The sequence below is a fragment of the Trifolium pratense genome, linkage group LG4, assembly GCF_020283565.1.
Source record: "Trifolium pratense cultivar HEN17-A07 linkage group LG4, ARS_RC_1.1, whole genome shotgun sequence".
In the NCBI taxonomy this organism is placed as follows: domain Eukaryota; kingdom Viridiplantae; phylum Streptophyta; class Magnoliopsida; order Fabales; family Fabaceae; genus Trifolium; species Trifolium pratense.
This window is the reverse complement of record NC_060062.1, coordinates 26,458,062-26,475,786: the sequence shown is the minus strand read 5'-3', so window position 1 is coordinate 26,475,786 and position 17,725 is coordinate 26,458,062. Positions and strand designations below refer to the sequence as shown.

Here is a 17,725-nt window from a genome sequence, read left to right as displayed (position 1 = left end):
AGAATTTTACTTTTGAGGTGAATAAATGAATATATTAATTAAGATTAAAATTCAATCCATATATACAATATTATAGTACAAAGTTATGTTCACATGACATGGAGAGTATGAAAAATTCTCTTCCCCCTCTCCTCTGGGCGGAATTTCCATTTATGCCCTTGCGTAAAAACATTGGAACACATTTTCCAAATATTTTTTGCTGTTAAAAATAATATTTAAAATGAGAAAACTTCGGAAAACACGGAAATTCGAGGGAGAAAATAGAGTCATAGGGAGGAAGAGAATTCTTCTAAGTATTCTAAGTCTTAATACCTACCCAATTTAAAGAGAAATAGTCAAAGTCACTCGATTAACTTTTTTTTTTGTCGTATAATCTAATGGCTAGAAATTCCACCTTAAAGTGGATAAGTAGAATGCTCAGGGTTCGAACCCCGACCTCCTACATATATAATGCAACGTCCCTGTCAACTAAGTTAAACTCACATACTGGACCACTCGATTAACTTTATTCAATAACAAATAATAATGAGACAAAAAAGATTCATTATTATAGGATTTTTTTTTGTTGTCAAGTAGCCTAATTGAAATTCCACCTTTAAAGATGGTAAGTGAAGTGTCCGGATTCGAACCTTATCTCCTGCATATAAAATACTGATGTTCTTACCAATTGAGCTAAGCTCATGAAGACTATAGGAGATACTCTTGTACTATTTTATTTATTAATTATAATATCTAGCGATTAAAATTTACCCCTTAAATGAATAAGTTAGGGATCTCAGTTCAAACTCCAACACCTTACATATTGCAACTTCCCTACCAACGAAGGGTTATGCTCAGAGCATGATATTCTTGTATTCTTCTCTTTCCAAAAATAAAAATTCAACTCTTTCACTCTTATTACTAACTATTAATATTGTTCACTGCATTTAACATTCAGTCTTAGATCCATCCAGAATAACATAAATAATGGACCAAGTAATTTTGAATTGGAAAACTTGCCAGCTATAACAAATCGATAAGGATTCTCATACTATAGAAATTGCTGTCACAAAAAAATGGTTGGAGAACAGAACAGACACTGTCTATTTCAAAATTTGAACCAGCAAAACTTGATTCCCAATGTTTGCTATTACAACCAGAGAAGAAGAAAAAGGTACATTCATATCTAGATATGCTTTAAGAATATGTCTCCTTTTCTTTTTTTACAAAACACAATGTTGTATAATTAATTAAATTTCAAAATTGTTTTGCTTAATTACCTTTGTCAAAAATAACCACATACAAGCATGTAAAAATGAAATATTATAGCTAATTCTTTCACATACACTGAACCAAATAAAAACACATAAAAATTGAATTGTAACCATGTCACTAGTACCAAGTATCCACCGACTTAGCCGGAGACTAATCTCCATTGTGGCGTCGAGCTAGCAACATTTAGTGGAATCTCCCCTTCCAACAATATGTTTTCCTATCTACAAGGCCAGAACTCAAAAACCTTGCTTAAGGGGTTCGAATCCAGTTCCACTCAGATAAACATGTTGAAATCCAAACACAACGATTCTAAGTGAAATTTACTTTTCTAAATGCATTTAAAATACTTGAGATATTTGGAAAATTGATTTCAGAAATTCTGTTATTTTTCGAATCGATTCACAAAATGTTATGGTCAGAATTCTGCCATTCTAGTTTTATGCTTCGTCAGACCTATGTTCTTATCAAGGCCTAACTTACAAATTCAACGATACAATTTACCTATCAGTCAAAAATTAAATCCTCAACATCATTCTACATCACTATGGTTTTTCATAGTAACTGAATATCATGCCTTTTTTTTCAAAAATGGAACAACTTATCTGAAGGTTCGTTTTCCGACCGATGATCATTGATGGTGAGGATATCAGGTCACAAAATTGCACAAGCAGTAAAGTAGTCTCGCTAATTAATCAAAATCTCTGTAGGAATGTTTCGAGTTTCAACCACTTGTTTCCTAGATTACCTCAGTTTAAAATATTGTTCACTTCATGTTCTACAGTTCTGGCCAATTCAACGGCTGATCCAACGTAAGTGTGTGGTGTTAACTTTAAGAGATAGGTCTTTGCATCATGTGGAATATCTAAGCCTTCAATGAAGTCTCTTATGCTCTCTTTGGTAATTGCTTTCCCTCTTGTTAGCGCTTTTAACTTTTCGTAAGGCTCGGGAACACCATATCTTCGCATAACCTAAATAAAGATTTGCAAACTATTATTATTGCAGAGTATTAAAAGGTTGATGGCAAGCTGTCAACACCAAAAGAAATAGAACTGTTCAACAAAAAAAGTCCAGTTCAGTTCAGTCCCGTCACAGTTAGGTTAGGTTTTTGGTTTTTCCAACAGTCCTAACTCCTGATTATTATAAGTTAATAATAGCAATTCAGTTCAGTTCAAAAAAGTACAATTCGTTCTTCTTTTTTTTTGTAAAGGTAGTTCCGGTTCTGTTTCAATACAGTTTTACAAAACTATTATAATGGTTCAGTTTGGTTTCTTTCCTGAACCGAATCATGAGCAGTCCTAAAATGAAGAATGCATCAAATAATCAAGCACACTAATATCTTTGCAAATTTATAAAAAAAAATAAAAAAATAAAAAAGACTCGATAGCATTTGGAATTGTGGAAAGTATATACTCAAATTCCAAACTAGATATGCAAGCCTCTTTCTTTCCCACCATAATGTGATGTCAACTAGTAAGTAGTAAATTTAGTCAAACAAAAAAACAAAAAAAAACTAGTAAGTAGTAAATTATATCGTTGAAAAGACTTGGAAAAAATGTCTCCTTATGTTCTACAAAGCACACAAACACATAGAGTACTGAAGCACCACAATGCATTCAATATGATATAAAAAAGATTAAACAAGATAACCACATAAAAACAGAAGATATACATACCGTCTGGATTGGTTCAGCAAGCACCTCCCAGCACTGGTCCAAGTCTTCGCTCAAGCGAGCTTCGTTGACCTAAATTGTGAATTGCAAGTTGCAAGTTATAACATTTACAAGAAAGCTCAATGAATGAACCAAAGCTTTTTTTTTTCTTCTCAAGATTTAATAGGAAAACATGAGAAACTTCGACATTGTACATACAATCCTCCTAATATAAACTGTATGTATACTAATAACTACAATGAATCTAATATTTTAGTCAACAAAATGTATAATGCACTGTTGCAAAAAAAATATATAATGCATAATGTTGGATATTCCGCCTTCATTGCGGTCCGCCCCCATCTGCCTAATTGCGGCATTTGGGTTGCCTTCATTGCAGCCTCCAACACCTTCATTGTGTTGGGTGTGAAGGGGTGGATTTAGTCCCACATTGCTAAGAGATATGGCCTGTGTAGCGTTTATATAGCTTTGGCAACCCTCACCTTACAAGCCGGTTTTGTATGGATGAGTTAAGCCCAATATAAAATCTGACATGGTATCAGAGCCTATCCTAGATCTATTGTTGGGCTTCCCGCATCATCCACGCTTCAGGCCCATTGGGCCTGAGCGTGAGGGGGTGTGTTGGATATTCCGCCTTCATTGCGGTCCGCCCCCATCTGCCTAATTGCGGCATTTGGGTTGCCTTCATTGCAGCCTCCAACACCTTCATTGTGTTGGGTGTGAAGGGGTGGATTTAGTCCCACATTGCTAAGAGATATGGCCTGTGTAGCGTTTATATAGCTTTGGCAACCCTCACTTTACAAGCCGGTTTTGTAGGGATGAGTTAGGCCCAATATAAAATCTGACACATAATAATAATGGTTTGTTATCATGTCAAATAATTATGCATAAACTAAGAGAAAAGTAACACAAATCAAATGTTGGATGGCATATACCTGAAGCTTCCCTATTCCTTGAAGTGTGCTTTTATACGCAAGAAGAGAATAACCAAAATTGACACCCATGTTCCTTAAGACAGTTGAATCAGTCAAATCCCTCTGCAAAACACAAAAAGCACAAACTTAAATCTAAGAGCTACTGTAAGGATTAATTTCGAGAAGATGTAAGTGTAAAATCTTGTCAATATCGTAGTTTAGAATAATACCAATACAATAATGATCAGAATAAAACAAAGAACAGTAAAAATTAAACTAAGACTAAGGTCTTGCCTGCCAACGTGAAATCGGTAACTTCATGCTTAGATGAGAAAAACCTCCATTAGCCACACCTAAATTGCCTTCACTGTTCTCAAAATCAATGGGGTTCACTTTGTGAGGCATAGTTGATGATCCAATCTCACCAGCCTTAGTGATCTGCAAAACAAGTTTTGAAAATGAAAAGCCGTTATTGTTTCTTGAGGAAAAAGAAAGCACGGCACCATATTCTAATCATAGATATGTATTAGAAAACTCACCTGCTTAAAGTAGCCCAAAGATATATAGCCCCATACATCTCTATCAAAGTCAATTAATATATTGTTGAATTGGATGAATGAATGAAAAATCTTTGCCATGTAGTCATGAGTTTCAATCTGTTAATCAAGTGGAGTAATATAATCAGAAGGAATCATAAAGTTACCATCTCGCACACAAGTTGGTAGTGCGATCTCGCTAACAAGAGTTTCACCGATAAAACAACAATTGATGAAAAATTCTACCACAATGGATTTGCGCTTAACAAAGGACATGGAACAAGTCTTTTAAAAATTATGTGGCTGCATAGAAATGTGTTCAACTAGAATAGAACAAAACGAGGAATTTTTTTTTAATAACACACCTGAGCAACATAAGGATTAAAGCTTAATCCAAGAGACTGTACAAACTCTTGTGCAATGCCAGGCCAGTTAACATCAGGATATGCAGAAAGATGTGCATTGTAATTGCCAACTGCGCCGGCAAATTTCCCCAAAATTTCAACCTGAGACAGCTCTTTCCTTTCTCTGCTTAGTCTCACAGCAAATATTGCCATTTCCTTCCCCAAAGTTGTTGGTGAAGCTGGCTGAAGAATATCACAGAAAAATCAACAAGTTCACTCAAGTCGGTTTAATAATGACGTTATGGCAAGTGGCAACTAATAAAATTGAAGTACAATAATGTTGATGAACTGAACTAGTTGTTGAGTCGGCATTATTTGCAATATCCCAATATTATAATCAACAATAATACATTGATTTCTAAATAGTCAAGTAATGCGGAAATCAACTAACCTGGCCATGAGTGCGAGAAAGCATAGAGATATGAGCATTGTCTTTGGCCATTGTACACAAAGCTTTGATAATTTTATCCATGACAGGAAAAATAACAGAATTCATTGCTTCTTTCAGCATCAAAGCATGAGCAAGGTTATTTATATCCTCGGAAGTGCAAGCAAAGTGGAAAAACTCAAGCACCTGTTGAAAAAAAATTGTTCAAAATCTATACAATCCCATCAAGGGCCTGTTTGGATTATCTTATTTGAACTTATCTACCGGTATAAACATAAAACACTTGGAGAGCTTATGGAAACAGCTTATGACATGTCCATAAGCTGTTTTCAGTCCATAAGCTCTCTAAGATAGTTTATCAAAACAATTTATAGTTTGCATGAAAATAGTTTATACATAAGCACTTATATAGTTATATATGTATGATAAGCACTTAATTAAGTTGTTTATCCAAACAGGCCCAAAATTCAAACAGAGTGTAATATACAATCACAAAGCACACCAAATAAAAAAAAAAAACATAAAGTGAAAACAACAAAACTTATGGACATGTGATAAGATGTTTCCATAACTGCACAATTGCGGATGGATGGAACATAAGTCACTTGCAAGAAGGAATTGAAAATATGCCATAGGTTACTTTTGCGCCTTGTTTAACCTGCTCTATATCTGTATATCATGGTTAAATTTATGTTCACACATGCATCTTACCATGATATGTGATTGAGGATTCTACCTAAGGTTGTACAGTTCTGCTATAAAAATAATTAGGTATTCTGTTGTCAACTCTAAGCCGTAAAATACTTTGGGGGCTTATGGGGCTAAAATATTCTAATTACGGTCGGTTAGAAAAGTAGTAGGCATGTAACATCATATTTATCATGTTCACTATTTCGCCCTTTGAAATTGTGCGGATAAAATATTTAATTGACCTTGATTTTGAATAACATCAAACAATTTCGCCCTTTGCTAGTAAGTAATATAATTTAAGGACTAATTTGATAGAAAATAAAATATAAGTTAACAATAGGACAGTTTCTTCAAGTAATTCAAAATTAGAGTATATTTTACCTATTCACAAATTCTAAGGTATAAATGTCCGACCCCTACAATTTCAGGTGCCGAATAGGTGATTTACTCTTATTTCTTTTCTCACATTAAACTGTAAGTATACTTACAGATGAATTTCCTTGTCTGAACAAAGAATGCCATGATAATTATTCTGCCAATCCTGAACAGGATCCTTAGGTAGAATCTGGACTAATAATAAGAGGAAATAGTTTTTCTAAAATAAAATATACTTAGGTAGAATCTGTAACTGTACAAATTGCCTCACTACCATTTTTTATAGTTTTTCTAAAAAAAATTAAAATAACTGTCAATAAGCGAGAGAACAGTACTTGAAGGGTACAATTTGAAGATTTTAGAGTTAACTAACACTGTTTGGACATACATACTCAGATTGTCACAAAAGAAAAACATAAGTCCCAAACTAAGGATATTCTCTACTATAGTAATTGACTGGTATCTAGGGATTGTATTGCTAGGTATGTCTTCTCGGTATTGAAGGAATAGTCTAACTCAAACTTACAAGAGCTTATGTAGTCCTTATTTGGTATTGCAACCTCCTGTCATTAAGGATCTATTGTTAATGGTTGACAAATGAAATGTCAATCTTTAAAAAAAAAAATTAAATAAAAACAAAATCAAAAAGTGTTTCAAGTTATTGAAGTCAAACTCAAACATCTTATAGTAATTAATTAGTATAATCGAGGTGCAATACCTGGAGCTTATGTAATAAAATCAAATATTGTTTACCGTGTTATTGTTTTGAAAACTAAGAGTAATAGAATCTATTGTTACAATGATGGTTTTGAGACTAGCCTATCAGAGAAGTCAATTCCAAGCATGATTGATTTAACAGACCAAATATCTGCCAAAACTAACCAACTTAAGGATTTTGAGAGTTTGTTTTAGCTTTATATAGGTTATGACCTCAACTTCATTGGAACATATAGCTTCAAATTATGGAACATTCCACATTACAACATGTTATTGAACAAAGAGCTTGCCTGTATTAACTTATTTGAGCTAATCTACCGAATAAGCACTTTGATAAAATGCATTTTTTCAGCCAAACTTATTACTCTCTCCAACCTTCTTCTCATATCTTTATAGAATTCAATTCCAATTTCAATTTCAAACCATTCACTTGTGACACAATTCCAAAGTAATGTCTGCAGAACAAGTTCTAACATTGTTAAATTCCTTCTGGTTTGAAACTACAATTCTCACCAACAAAAACCAAACCTTGATGTTAGGTTCTATAGTGAACAAAACTTGGATATCACAGGGTTTATTTTCTCTGATTCTCCATCATCAAACTCTGTTTCCTCATCAAAGCTTAGAACAATCCCTTCTGAGAGAGAAATCAGAGAATTCTCAAAAGAGGAAGGTGTGCCTTATAAATTGGTGAAAATGACAGAAATACATCTCTGTTATAGATGTGCAATTTGCTATTTGGTAGGAGATTTTGATTGAATTTCAGTTTTGTATTTGTTTTTATGGGATTCAATTGTTCTTTTAAATCATGAATTGAGTGTATCTGGTAAATATAAATAAATATGCACTCTTTTGAAAAATTGCAAGTTCTACTTGCAAATTTGGATATAGTTTTGCTGAAGTAATTTAAATTTAATCAAATATGTATATAGTATCCTAAGTTGGACCATCGTACCAATTGGTTCATACTTTCCTACCAAAGGTCCAAAGCCCGTTGTCATAAGATATATTCGGATATATAAAATCATAAAATGCTACTTCATCTGATTGCTCCAGCTTTATACATCCAGGGCTTGACATACCTATGCTATTGGGCTATTGTTACAATAATAACCAGATCAATTAGTCCTATTCCAGTAAGTTCAATTTGATTCGAAATTTCTATTACTCTGCAGCTCCAGGTAGCTAGCCTGAATTCACAAAGAGTTCAATACACTACTTAATCCCCAAAGGTCGTTTTACAACTAAATTCCAACGACGCAATTCACATGCATCGATCATAAGCTCTCTAAGATAGTTTATCACCTGTTTGGATTAACTTATCTACGGGTATAAGCACTTATTAGAGCTTATGGAAACATGTTATCACATGTCCATAAATTGTGCTGTTTTCAACTTATTTTCATAAGCTCTCCAGAATAGCTTATGAAAACAGTTTACTTATACAATAAACACTTATATGATTATCCAAACAGACCCAAAATTCAAACAGCAAGTAATGTACAAGTACAATCACAAAACACAAAATAAATAAAGGTAAATAAACTACCTTGGCAATTTCAGCATTTGATTGGCACTTTTGTTTCAAGAAATACTCCACAGCTTTCACATCATGATTAGTAATCCTCTCAAAATTCTTAATCTCCATAACATCATTCACACTAAAATCATCAATCAAACCTTGTAAATAAGCTTTAGCATCATCACTAAAAGCAGGAACCTCAACAATTTCACTAATTTCAGAAAGCTTCAGCAACCATTTAATCTAACAATAACATAAACACAAACAAAACATTAAAAAAACACACTTTAATCAAAAGGGTATAAAAAAAACACTGAAAAAATGATTAAAAAACAGTTCTTTAAGCAAAAGGGTAATGAAAAATGGGTTTACCTCAACAATGACCCTATAGTAATTGAGACCATATTCACCCATGATAGGAGCCAAGTCTTTAACTTTTTCACGATAACGGCCATCAAGTGGTGATAAAGATGTTAAAGTGGAGAGTTGGAGGTTGTTGGAGGAGTGAATTTGGGACATGGTGGCGGTGATGGGTTTGAAGGTGGTGAAAGAGGGTGGAGGGAATGAAACATGGGAAGAAGGAAAAGGGTTTGTGGGTTTTTGAGGATTGAGAAGATTGAAGGTTGTGAATTGGGTTGCGTTGGAGAGTGCCATGGCAACGTTGGGGTTTTGAAGTGAGACTTACGGCTGCAACTGCTTTCACTCTCTCTGCTTTATTTCTTCTCTTCCTTCTCCTTCTCGGAGAATATTTTATTTATTTTAATTGGGTAGAAAATGAATGAATAAACAAATAAATAAGCAAATAAAAAAAAACAAAAAAAAACACAAGTTGTAAAAGAGAAAGCAGAAACAGAGTGACCGAGAGAGAAAGAGAACGGCGGCCAGAGAGAGAAATCCGGCCAGAGAGAAAGTGAGAAATAAGTTGTTTCACATAAGCTTAATCAAATGCATAAAAGGATCTTTAGGTTTAATCGGTAGTAAGAATATATTAATCTTTTTAGTTTTTTAAGTTTCAAATCAAATTGTTGTCAAAAAAAAGTTTCAGATTAAATCTTTAACTTAGTAACAATTCATGCTATTACCCTTTTAATGATTTGCAAAAATGTTCATGTGAACGTTTAAGGAGTGATATGACATTGTATGTTTATGTGACTGTTACAAAAATGTTTAAATGGTCGTTAGCCCGTATCCTGCGTGACATGACATTGTACAATTAAGTGGCTTTTACACAAATGCTTGTTAGGTGAGATAATCTATATGTGTCTTGAAGATTGCGAATATAATTTCTTAAAATGCAGATTATTCATTGAGCTTGATGAATCGTTTATAAAGAGGAATTATGGTGGTACTATACTTGTAATCATCGGTAGTGATTCAATTCATCAAATACTGTCAATAGCAGCTATTAAAGGGTAACCGCCATATAAGCATTTTTGTAACAGATAGTCATTAAGGGTGCGTTTGTTTAAGTTTTTTTTTTTTTCTTTTTACCGAATATGATTAGTCTATGAAGTCTCACATGAATTGCGAGATGATCTGAATATATGTTTATAAAGTAAGGGCAACCCTCACCTTATATGCGGATTTTTCATCTTCAAATTTGGTCTTATCGTTAACTCCCTTTAATATTAATCCCTCAGTAACAAAAAAATATAAGCAAAATTTATGAAATATTTTTACCTCTGTCTGATGTTACTTTAGTAATATTTTTACCTGATTCACACTTCAGGAAAATGATAGCATGTCAAAGACACTACACACATATCGTTCATGAAAAATATTCTCCTCAGAAAATTTGAGAGCCACATTTGACAATCCCTCAACAACTATGCAAATATTTACCTTTAGTCTTATTTATAAATGAAAACTTACGTCTCTGAACATATGATCAACTACTATATATGTCGGCTAAAATATAGTAGTACAAATTAAGGACATAATGCATCATCACTTTTAGCCTTTTTTAAGTAAGGTATGAGGTACACAATAATGTGATGTAGGTGTGTATTTGGGAAATGGGATATATGGAGGGATTGAATGAAACCCCTCACCCCTCACCCCTCACCCCTCTTGTTACTAGGCTACAATGTTATTGACAATCATACATAACTTTCTAATATAGCCTTATCTTGATATTCCTTTAGTAAGTTCAGTTTCGATTTCTTCTTTGCAAAATTCATCAGGAACATTATGAACATGTTATAGCCTAATTTATCTGGATCCATAAGTCTTAGTTCAACCGACAATGTCAATATTGTTAGGTTAGACACTTTTGTCGAATTTGAATCCTGGACTTCACAGATATGCGTGAGTTTTAGTGATATTTGTTACTTTGTTTATGGACAACAAAAAATTAGTCATTAATGAAAAATTCATCTTGTCAACATAAAAATATAAATGGAAGAACGAAGGGTAAAACAAATTATCTTAAAGTATATTTGGAATACCAAGTTATTAAAATATTTGTAGGCATCAAAATAACATGTAATATATGTCTAATAACCAAGAAATGGAGGAAACATCTAAGCCTATCTTTTGGAATTATCAGTCTAGATATGAAAGCACTATAGTGTTTTTTGTCTTTTATCAAATGAACATGACAAATTTTGCCTTGAATATTCCGATTAATTTACAAGATAGAAAGCTGCATTCATATATTATACTAACAATAAAAGTTTCTCTGTAAAAAGCTATACTCCAAATGAAACAGTGAAGGTCTATCAAATTAATCAAAACTAAGAAGGAGTAATAGAAATTAACATGCATGGTATGTAGATGTGTCCTGATATGATTCATTAGTCAATGACCCTCCTTTCATTTTCCAATTTATGCATTCTTTAAGATTACTATATAGTACTTTATTTAATTATGATATAGTATGAATTATGATATTACTTTAACATTAATTCATGTCTTGCAGGCTATTGAAGCTGGAAATGGTAAATGGCATGGTTCAGTTAGTGGCATAATTTGTGCACCTATTGACAAAGTTTGGACCATAGTCTCACAAACTAAGAGACTTTCTCAATGGATGCCAATGGTAGAAAGATGCACTACCTTAACTGGAATTGAAGATGAACCAGGCTATGTTAGATTAGTTTCTGGTTTCATGTTTCCTCAACAAGATGGAGAAAGATCATGGATCAAAGAGAGGTTGGTTTCAAAGGACTCATCATCACATAGCTTTGTTTATAAAATGGAAGCAAGCAATGTTGGTTTAGATGGATCTATAAATTCACTAAAACTACTTGATTATGGTGATGAATCAACTCTGATTCAATGGTCTTTTGAGATAAATCCTCTAGAAGATGTTTCTGAAAATAGCTTAGTGGATTATCTAGGATTTCTTTATAAATCTTGTATTAATAAGATTGAGGGTGCTGTAGAAGCTGCATCAAGAAATAATTCACCACCACAGTGAAAATCATTTTATTCAAACCACAATAAGCTTCTTTTCAATTCATATATAATGTGAATGATGAATAATAATTTCTTAGTGTTTGTAAGTTACTAATCAAAAGAAAGAACTGAATAGTCACACTCACATGCAAGCAGTGACGACTCCAGGAATAATATTAAGCCTGGACACAATGTTAACCGCAAAACACAAATATTTATTGATTTAAGGTTTTCGGATCGGAGTTTAGCCAGATCAGACCGTTTTTAACTATATATATATATATATATATATATATATATATATATATATATATATATATATATATATATATATATATATATATATATATATATATATATATTGAAATTATAATCAAAGTAATTAGTTTTAAAATTTAATCTAAATATTTGATTCATAATAACTATACAAGTAAAAGTCATAAACTCCTCACAATCCTACATATGAAAGAAAGTAGAATTGTAACATATTTGAGATTAACACAAAAACAATCAAACATATTTTTTTAGTATTTTGTGTTATATAAGCATTAGTAAAAATTTAAAATAAAAAAAAAACAATAATAATACATTTTTTACTAGTTTTACTATATATAAAAAGGAAACCAAGTTGATATTTTTAGTATTTTTGATAATGTTTATAAACAAATAAAATAAAATAAAATGAAATTAAAAAACAAAAGGGTAAAAATTAAAGGGGTATCTAGGAGTTGAACCCAGGCCCTCTTTAATACTAACCATATGCAAGAACACCAAGCCAACATGCACTTGATGTTAAAAATACAGCTTAACAAATAAATATATTAAACTACCTTTTGTTACTGTTCATCATCTTCAACCTCATGCTCACCATCACCAAAACCTCAAAAATCGTTTTTTTCATTCTTGCACCAAATTGGACATGTAAATATACAATTTTGCTCAGAATTTCATGGGGATTATGAATATACACTTAAATTTTATTAATTCTTACTCAAACATTCGAATTTTCATATCAAAGTAAGAACCCTAAAAAAAAAAAAATTATATGTTGAGCCTGGGCACGTGCCAGGTATGCCAGGCGGTAAAATCGCCCCTGCATGCAAGGTTGTTAAAATCGCGATTTAAAACGTAAAAACTTCTTTAGCAGTGGTAAAAAACTAATCTTTTCAACTTCAACTAATTGTTGGAAAGTATAAGCTTATTTTACAATGCAAAAAATGTGAGTTTTGATCTTAGCCTAATAAGGTGAGTATATAGTGAAGTACAAAGGCAGCAAGTTATGACAAGGAATCACAAAAATCAAATTGAAAAAGATAAGCCATTTGAATCATTTTGGTATGTAATGATGGTACAACATATTTAATATAATAAGTAAGATTTGACAGGTAAATCAATCTCCTAGCAGTGTATATTTGAAGAATAACACTTACAATATATGCATACAAGGAAAAATGATTGTCAAAAAATTGCTATATATTGGTAATGATAAAAACAAGTATTTGTAGCTGAGAAGTATTTATCAACTCAATGAAAAGGGTATCTATCAAATGAAAATAGCAGCAATAGTTTTATATCAAACAGGACTGATAAGGACAATATTGTGTAGCATGCAAGAAACTTTGGTATAATTTTCAAAATGTGCATAGCTAGCATTTTTTAGTAGTCACCTACCATATGTAAAATGACATAACATCACAAATTATTTCATTATATAATGTTAATGTGCTTTGTCATACATTAGTATTCAAACTAGAAGAGATTAATTAAGTGTCAGTGAAGGATTGAATTGACAGAAAAAAAAATATTAATTGCTGATTAGAATGGAGCCACACTTTCTAGCAATTTTTTTGGTAGCTCTTTCATTTCCAACCTTTGTTCATTCCTTGGTGCGTCATTACAATTTTAATGTAAGTACACTTCCTATCCTATGCTCAAATTTTCAGGTTCATTTTAAGTTAAAAATGTGATAATAATTAATAAGAAAAAAGGTTTGGCCTTATCAAAGATGAATTGGTGACTGGTGACACATAGGGAGTGCTGAAATAAACAACTTAATTAAGTACTTATTTGAAAGTAAGTTATTTTGTACCAGTGTTTATTAAAATAAGCTAAAAACATGTTCACGAGATGTCGTAAGTTATTTTATAAGTGTATTCTAAATAAACTCTAGTGTCGATACTTATGCGATGAGATAAGTCCGAATAAACTCTAAATAAGCTTCTTTTTTTTCAAAACCTCATTATTCCAATGCCTTAACACAGGTGGTATTGAAGAATGAAACAAAGCTTTGTTCAACAAAAACTTTTGTCTCAGTCAATGGAAAATTCCCAGGGCCAACTCTATATGCAAGAGAGGATGACACTGTAATAGTAAGGGTCACTAACCATGTTACACACAATGTTACAATCCACTGGTGAGAATTAAAGCTTCTTAAGCACTCGTGCTACTGTTTGGATTGATTTATTTGAGCTTATCTATTGACATAATCATTTGTAAGACTATTTTGGAGAGTTTAAGAAAACACGTTTGGCATGTCTATAAGTTGTTTTCAACTTATTTCCATAAGCCTCTCCTAGATAACTTACAAAAACAACTTATAGCTTATATGAAACAGATTGACTAGTATGATAAACACTTATGTTATAAGCACTAAATTAAGTTGTTTATCCAAACATCGCTTTGATCAGTAATTTTGGACTTAATGGCAGGCATGGAATCAAACAACTTAGGACTTGTTGGTCTGATGGACCAGCATATGTCACACAATGCCCGATTCAGACAGGCCAAAGCTTTGTTTACAACTTTACTCTCACAGGTCAAAGAGGCACACTTCTATGGCATGCACATATCACTTGGCTAAGGGCCACAATGCATGGTGCTATTGTCATTTTGCCTAAAAGAGGAATTCCTTATCCATTTCCTAAACCTGACAAAGAAAAGATAATCATTCTAGGCAAGTACTTTTGCAATTAGCAAGATAGTAATCATTTGTTAAACCTTAGAAATTAGCATTTAGCACTTGTGCATTATATTCCTTTGTGTTAACCTTGATTTTTTGTATGAGTTTTAGGTGAGTGGTGGAAATCAGATGTTGAAGCTGTGGTTAATCAAGCAACAAATTCTGGTATGCCACCAAATATTTCGGATGCTCATACCATCAACGGTCATCCAGGACCGGCTCCCGGTTGCATTTCTCAGGGTATATTTACTACTGAAATAACTAGTTTATTAGAATCTCACTATTTCTCATAGTAGCAGTTGTGTTGCGATCCTTCAATTGTAGTCACATTTTGGCCGCTTGCGACCATATAGACCTCAAAAACATTGATGTCACGACTATGGTAACTGTCACAGACCTTTTTAAAACAATTTTTTGAAATATTAAACTTTATCAACTTATGCAGGTTACACTCTACATGTTGAAAGTGGCAAGACCTATCTACTCCGTATTATAAACGCGGCTTTAAATGACGAACTATTCTTCAAAATTGCAGACCATAAACTAACAGTTGTTGAAGCAGATGCATCATACCTTAAACCTTTCGAAATCGACACAATATTTCTAAGTCCAGGCCAAACCACAAATGTTCTTCTAACTGCCAACAAACATATCGGCAAGTACTTAATAGCAACAACGCCTTTCATGGATGCACCTATCGGCTTTGACAACCTTTCTTCAATCGCTACACTTCGTTACAAAGGAACACCGCCATACACCAAAACAATTTTAACATACATTCCTCCACTTAATGCAACTCCAATAACAAAAACTTTCACTGATTCTCTTAGAAGCATTAATTCAAACACCTACCCTACAAAAGTTTCATCAACCATTGATCATTCTCTTTTGTTTGCTATAACTGTTGGACTTAATCCATGTGATACATGTCTCACTGGTAACAAACTTGTATCTGCTATAAACAATCTCACATTTTTAATGCCTACAATTTCACTTCTTCAAGCACATTACTCTAATATTAAGGGTGTTTTTACTGATGATTTTCCTGCAAATCCACCTATGATTTTCGATTATACCGGAACCGATCAACCGGGTAATCTTCATACTGATAGTGGTACAAGAGTTTATAGATTGAATTTTAATTCAAGTGTTCAAATTGTTCTTCAAGGCACTGCAATGATAGCACCAGAAAATCATCCATTTCATTTGCATGGGTTCAATTTCTTTGTTGTTGGACAAGGTTTAGGGAACTTTGATCCTAAAAAGGATACTTTAAGGTTTAATCTTGTTGACCCGGTTGAAAGAAATACATTGTCAGTACCAAATGATGGATGGGTTGCAATCAGATTCAGGGCAGATAACCCAGGTAGCAAAAATCACTTTTTTTTTTTCTTCTTTTCTTTCTAACTTTTTGCACAAACAACTTAGGATATGTTTGGTTATGAGGCAAGAAAAATGAAAATGAAGTGGAATGTAAAGTGATTTATGTTGAAAAATAGATTTTCCACTTAAATTAGTATAATAATGTTGACTTGGGACCTTAAAGTGTGCTCCTCGGTCTCAGGTTCTATTTTTGGTTTCTTTAACTAGTGACCTGATTTTTCAAATATTATTATAAAAAATTATAAATAGTATATGAACATTTAAATTTAGATTATGTGGCCTAAATTTCTTGTATAAATTGTGTGTGAATTGTGAAGGTGTTTGGTTTCTGCATTGCCATTTAGAAGTGCACACAACATGGGGACTTAAAATGGCATTCATAGTAGACAATGGAAGAGGCCCTAATGAGTCCATACTTCCACCACCCAAAGATCTTCCAAAGTGCTAGTGTTTTTTTATGAAGAAGATGTGATATACAATTGTTGTTTTGGAAAACTATGAGAAACAAGGAAAGTGTAGGGTAAACTAGAGAGGTGATGAAGAAACATCAAATGTTTGTGGTAATTTGTATTTGTTGAAGAATCAATAAAAAAATTGTGTCACATAGCAATTCAAGTTTAGGATCAAACATGTGATTTTTGAAAAACAAAAATTAAATATTTTTTTATATTTGTAATGTTTTGTGGCTGCTAAAAACTCAAATTGAGTTAATGATCATTTAGATTGGATGTGATTTTCTATCTTCCAAATTGAGAACATTATTGGTTGCTTCAAAATACTGCACATTGATTAATATATGTTGAATGAGGGTGTTGCTTAAATAAACTGTAAATAATGCAATTTGAGTGTAAAATGGCAAAAATAAGTTAGAATCGCGCCAGGTAGGGGTCGAACCTACGACCTTCCGCTTAGGAAACGGACGCTCTATCCACTGAGCTACAGGCGCCTGATGTTATACTTTTCATCGGTTAACATATTATATCCACAGTGGAATTCATATCTAGAGTCAAAGTACCATTGTCTTCCAACCATATATCATTTAAAAAAAGTTTACATATTTTATTTTTATTTGATAGTTATCTCACTCACATTCATGGTGAAAAACTTGCTTTCTAATAGTTTGATTGAGAGTTTAGAGGGGAGGGCATTGGAAAAAACATTGAAGGACGAAGAAATAGAGAGCTTTGAGAGAAGAGTTTTGTGGAGTACATGTTTTTTTTTTCTTTAGAATATCAAAACCTTCTGATTTGAGGGAATTCAAGAAATGTATTGAAGGGAGTTTGGAGGCTTAGATGAATTCTTCAAATTCTTTTTATGTTATTTTAACACTTTAGAGTAAAATCGGCATATTTAATATCATGAAAGAATTGGTGGATAAACAAGACTTTCAAGTTAGCTGAAATTGAATGGAGTAAAAGTGTGTTGGAACAAGAGAACATTATGTCTGAATTGAAAATAAAATTCTTAAGTCTCACATCGGACAGTAGAGCACACTCGTATGTGTAGCTTACTAG

The 17,725-nt window shown here is 32.7% G+C and overlaps 3 protein-coding genes and 1 non-coding gene across 4 annotated transcripts; 2 read left to right on the top strand and 2 right to left on the bottom strand.

The window, feature by feature from the left end:
- Positions 1 to 1,618: 1,618 nt before the first annotated feature.
- On the bottom strand, positions 1,619 to 9,430 carry LOC123920976 (adenylosuccinate lyase-like). The gene is made up of 9 exons (XM_045973345.1): positions 8,843 to 9,430; positions 8,498 to 8,713; positions 5,170 to 5,352; positions 4,740 to 4,961; positions 4,378 to 4,494; positions 4,133 to 4,276; positions 3,860 to 3,961; positions 2,928 to 2,996; positions 1,619 to 2,222 (listed from the first exon to the last, which is right to left on the bottom strand). The coding sequence occupies exons 1-9, from the start codon at positions 9,122 to 9,124 to the stop codon at positions 2,001 to 2,003; spliced, it is 1,557 nt and encodes a 518-aa protein (XP_045829301.1). The 5' UTR covers positions 9,125 to 9,430; the 3' UTR covers positions 1,619 to 2,000.
- A 1,437-nt stretch (positions 9,431 to 10,867) lies between these two features.
- LOC123922376 lies at positions 10,868 to 11,891 on the top strand. The gene is made up of 2 exons (XM_045975098.1): positions 10,868 to 10,882; positions 11,391 to 11,891. The coding sequence occupies exons 1-2, from the start codon at positions 10,868 to 10,870 to the stop codon at positions 11,889 to 11,891; spliced, it is 516 nt and encodes a 171-aa protein (XP_045831054.1).
- A 1,684-nt stretch (positions 11,892 to 13,575) lies between these two features.
- On the top strand, positions 13,576 to 16,821 carry LOC123920975 (laccase-4-like). The gene is made up of 6 exons (XM_045973344.1): positions 13,576 to 13,776; positions 14,131 to 14,282; positions 14,578 to 14,822; positions 14,940 to 15,068; positions 15,274 to 16,194; positions 16,529 to 16,821. The coding sequence occupies exons 1-6, from the start codon at positions 13,690 to 13,692 to the stop codon at positions 16,657 to 16,659; spliced, it is 1,665 nt and encodes a 554-aa protein (XP_045829300.1). The 5' UTR covers positions 13,576 to 13,689; the 3' UTR covers positions 16,660 to 16,821.
- A 263-nt stretch (positions 16,822 to 17,084) lies between these two features.
- Positions 17,085 to 17,157, bottom strand: TRNAR-CCU. The gene has a single exon. It is a non-coding gene; the product is annotated as a tRNA-Arg (tRNA).
- Positions 17,158 to 17,725: the final 568 nt, after the last annotated feature.

Excerpts from the sequence above, each read along its gene's own strand:
- LOC123920976 (XM_045973345.1), bottom strand. The coding sequence starts at position 9,124 with ATGGCACTCTCCAACGCAACCCAATTCACAACCTTCAATCTTCTCAAT. Across the intron at positions 3,962-4,132 it reads TACCGATTTCACGTTGGCAG|AGGGATTTGACTGATTCAAC; the intron begins GCAAGACCTTAG and ends TGTGTTTTGCAG. Across the intron at positions 2,997-3,859 it reads AAGGAATAGGGAAGCTTCAG|GTCAACGAAGCTCGCTTGAG; the intron begins GTATATGCCATC and ends TTCACAATTTAG.
- LOC123920975 (XM_045973344.1), top strand. The coding sequence starts at position 13,690 with ATGGAGCCACACTTTCTAGCAATTTTTTTGGTAGCTCTTTCATTTCCA. Across the intron at positions 13,777-14,130 it reads TGCGTCATTACAATTTTAAT|GTGGTATTGAAGAATGAAAC; the intron begins GTAAGTACACTT and ends GCCTTAACACAG. Across the intron at positions 15,069-15,273 it reads TCCCGGTTGCATTTCTCAGG|GTTACACTCTACATGTTGAA; the intron begins GTATATTTACTA and ends CAACTTATGCAG.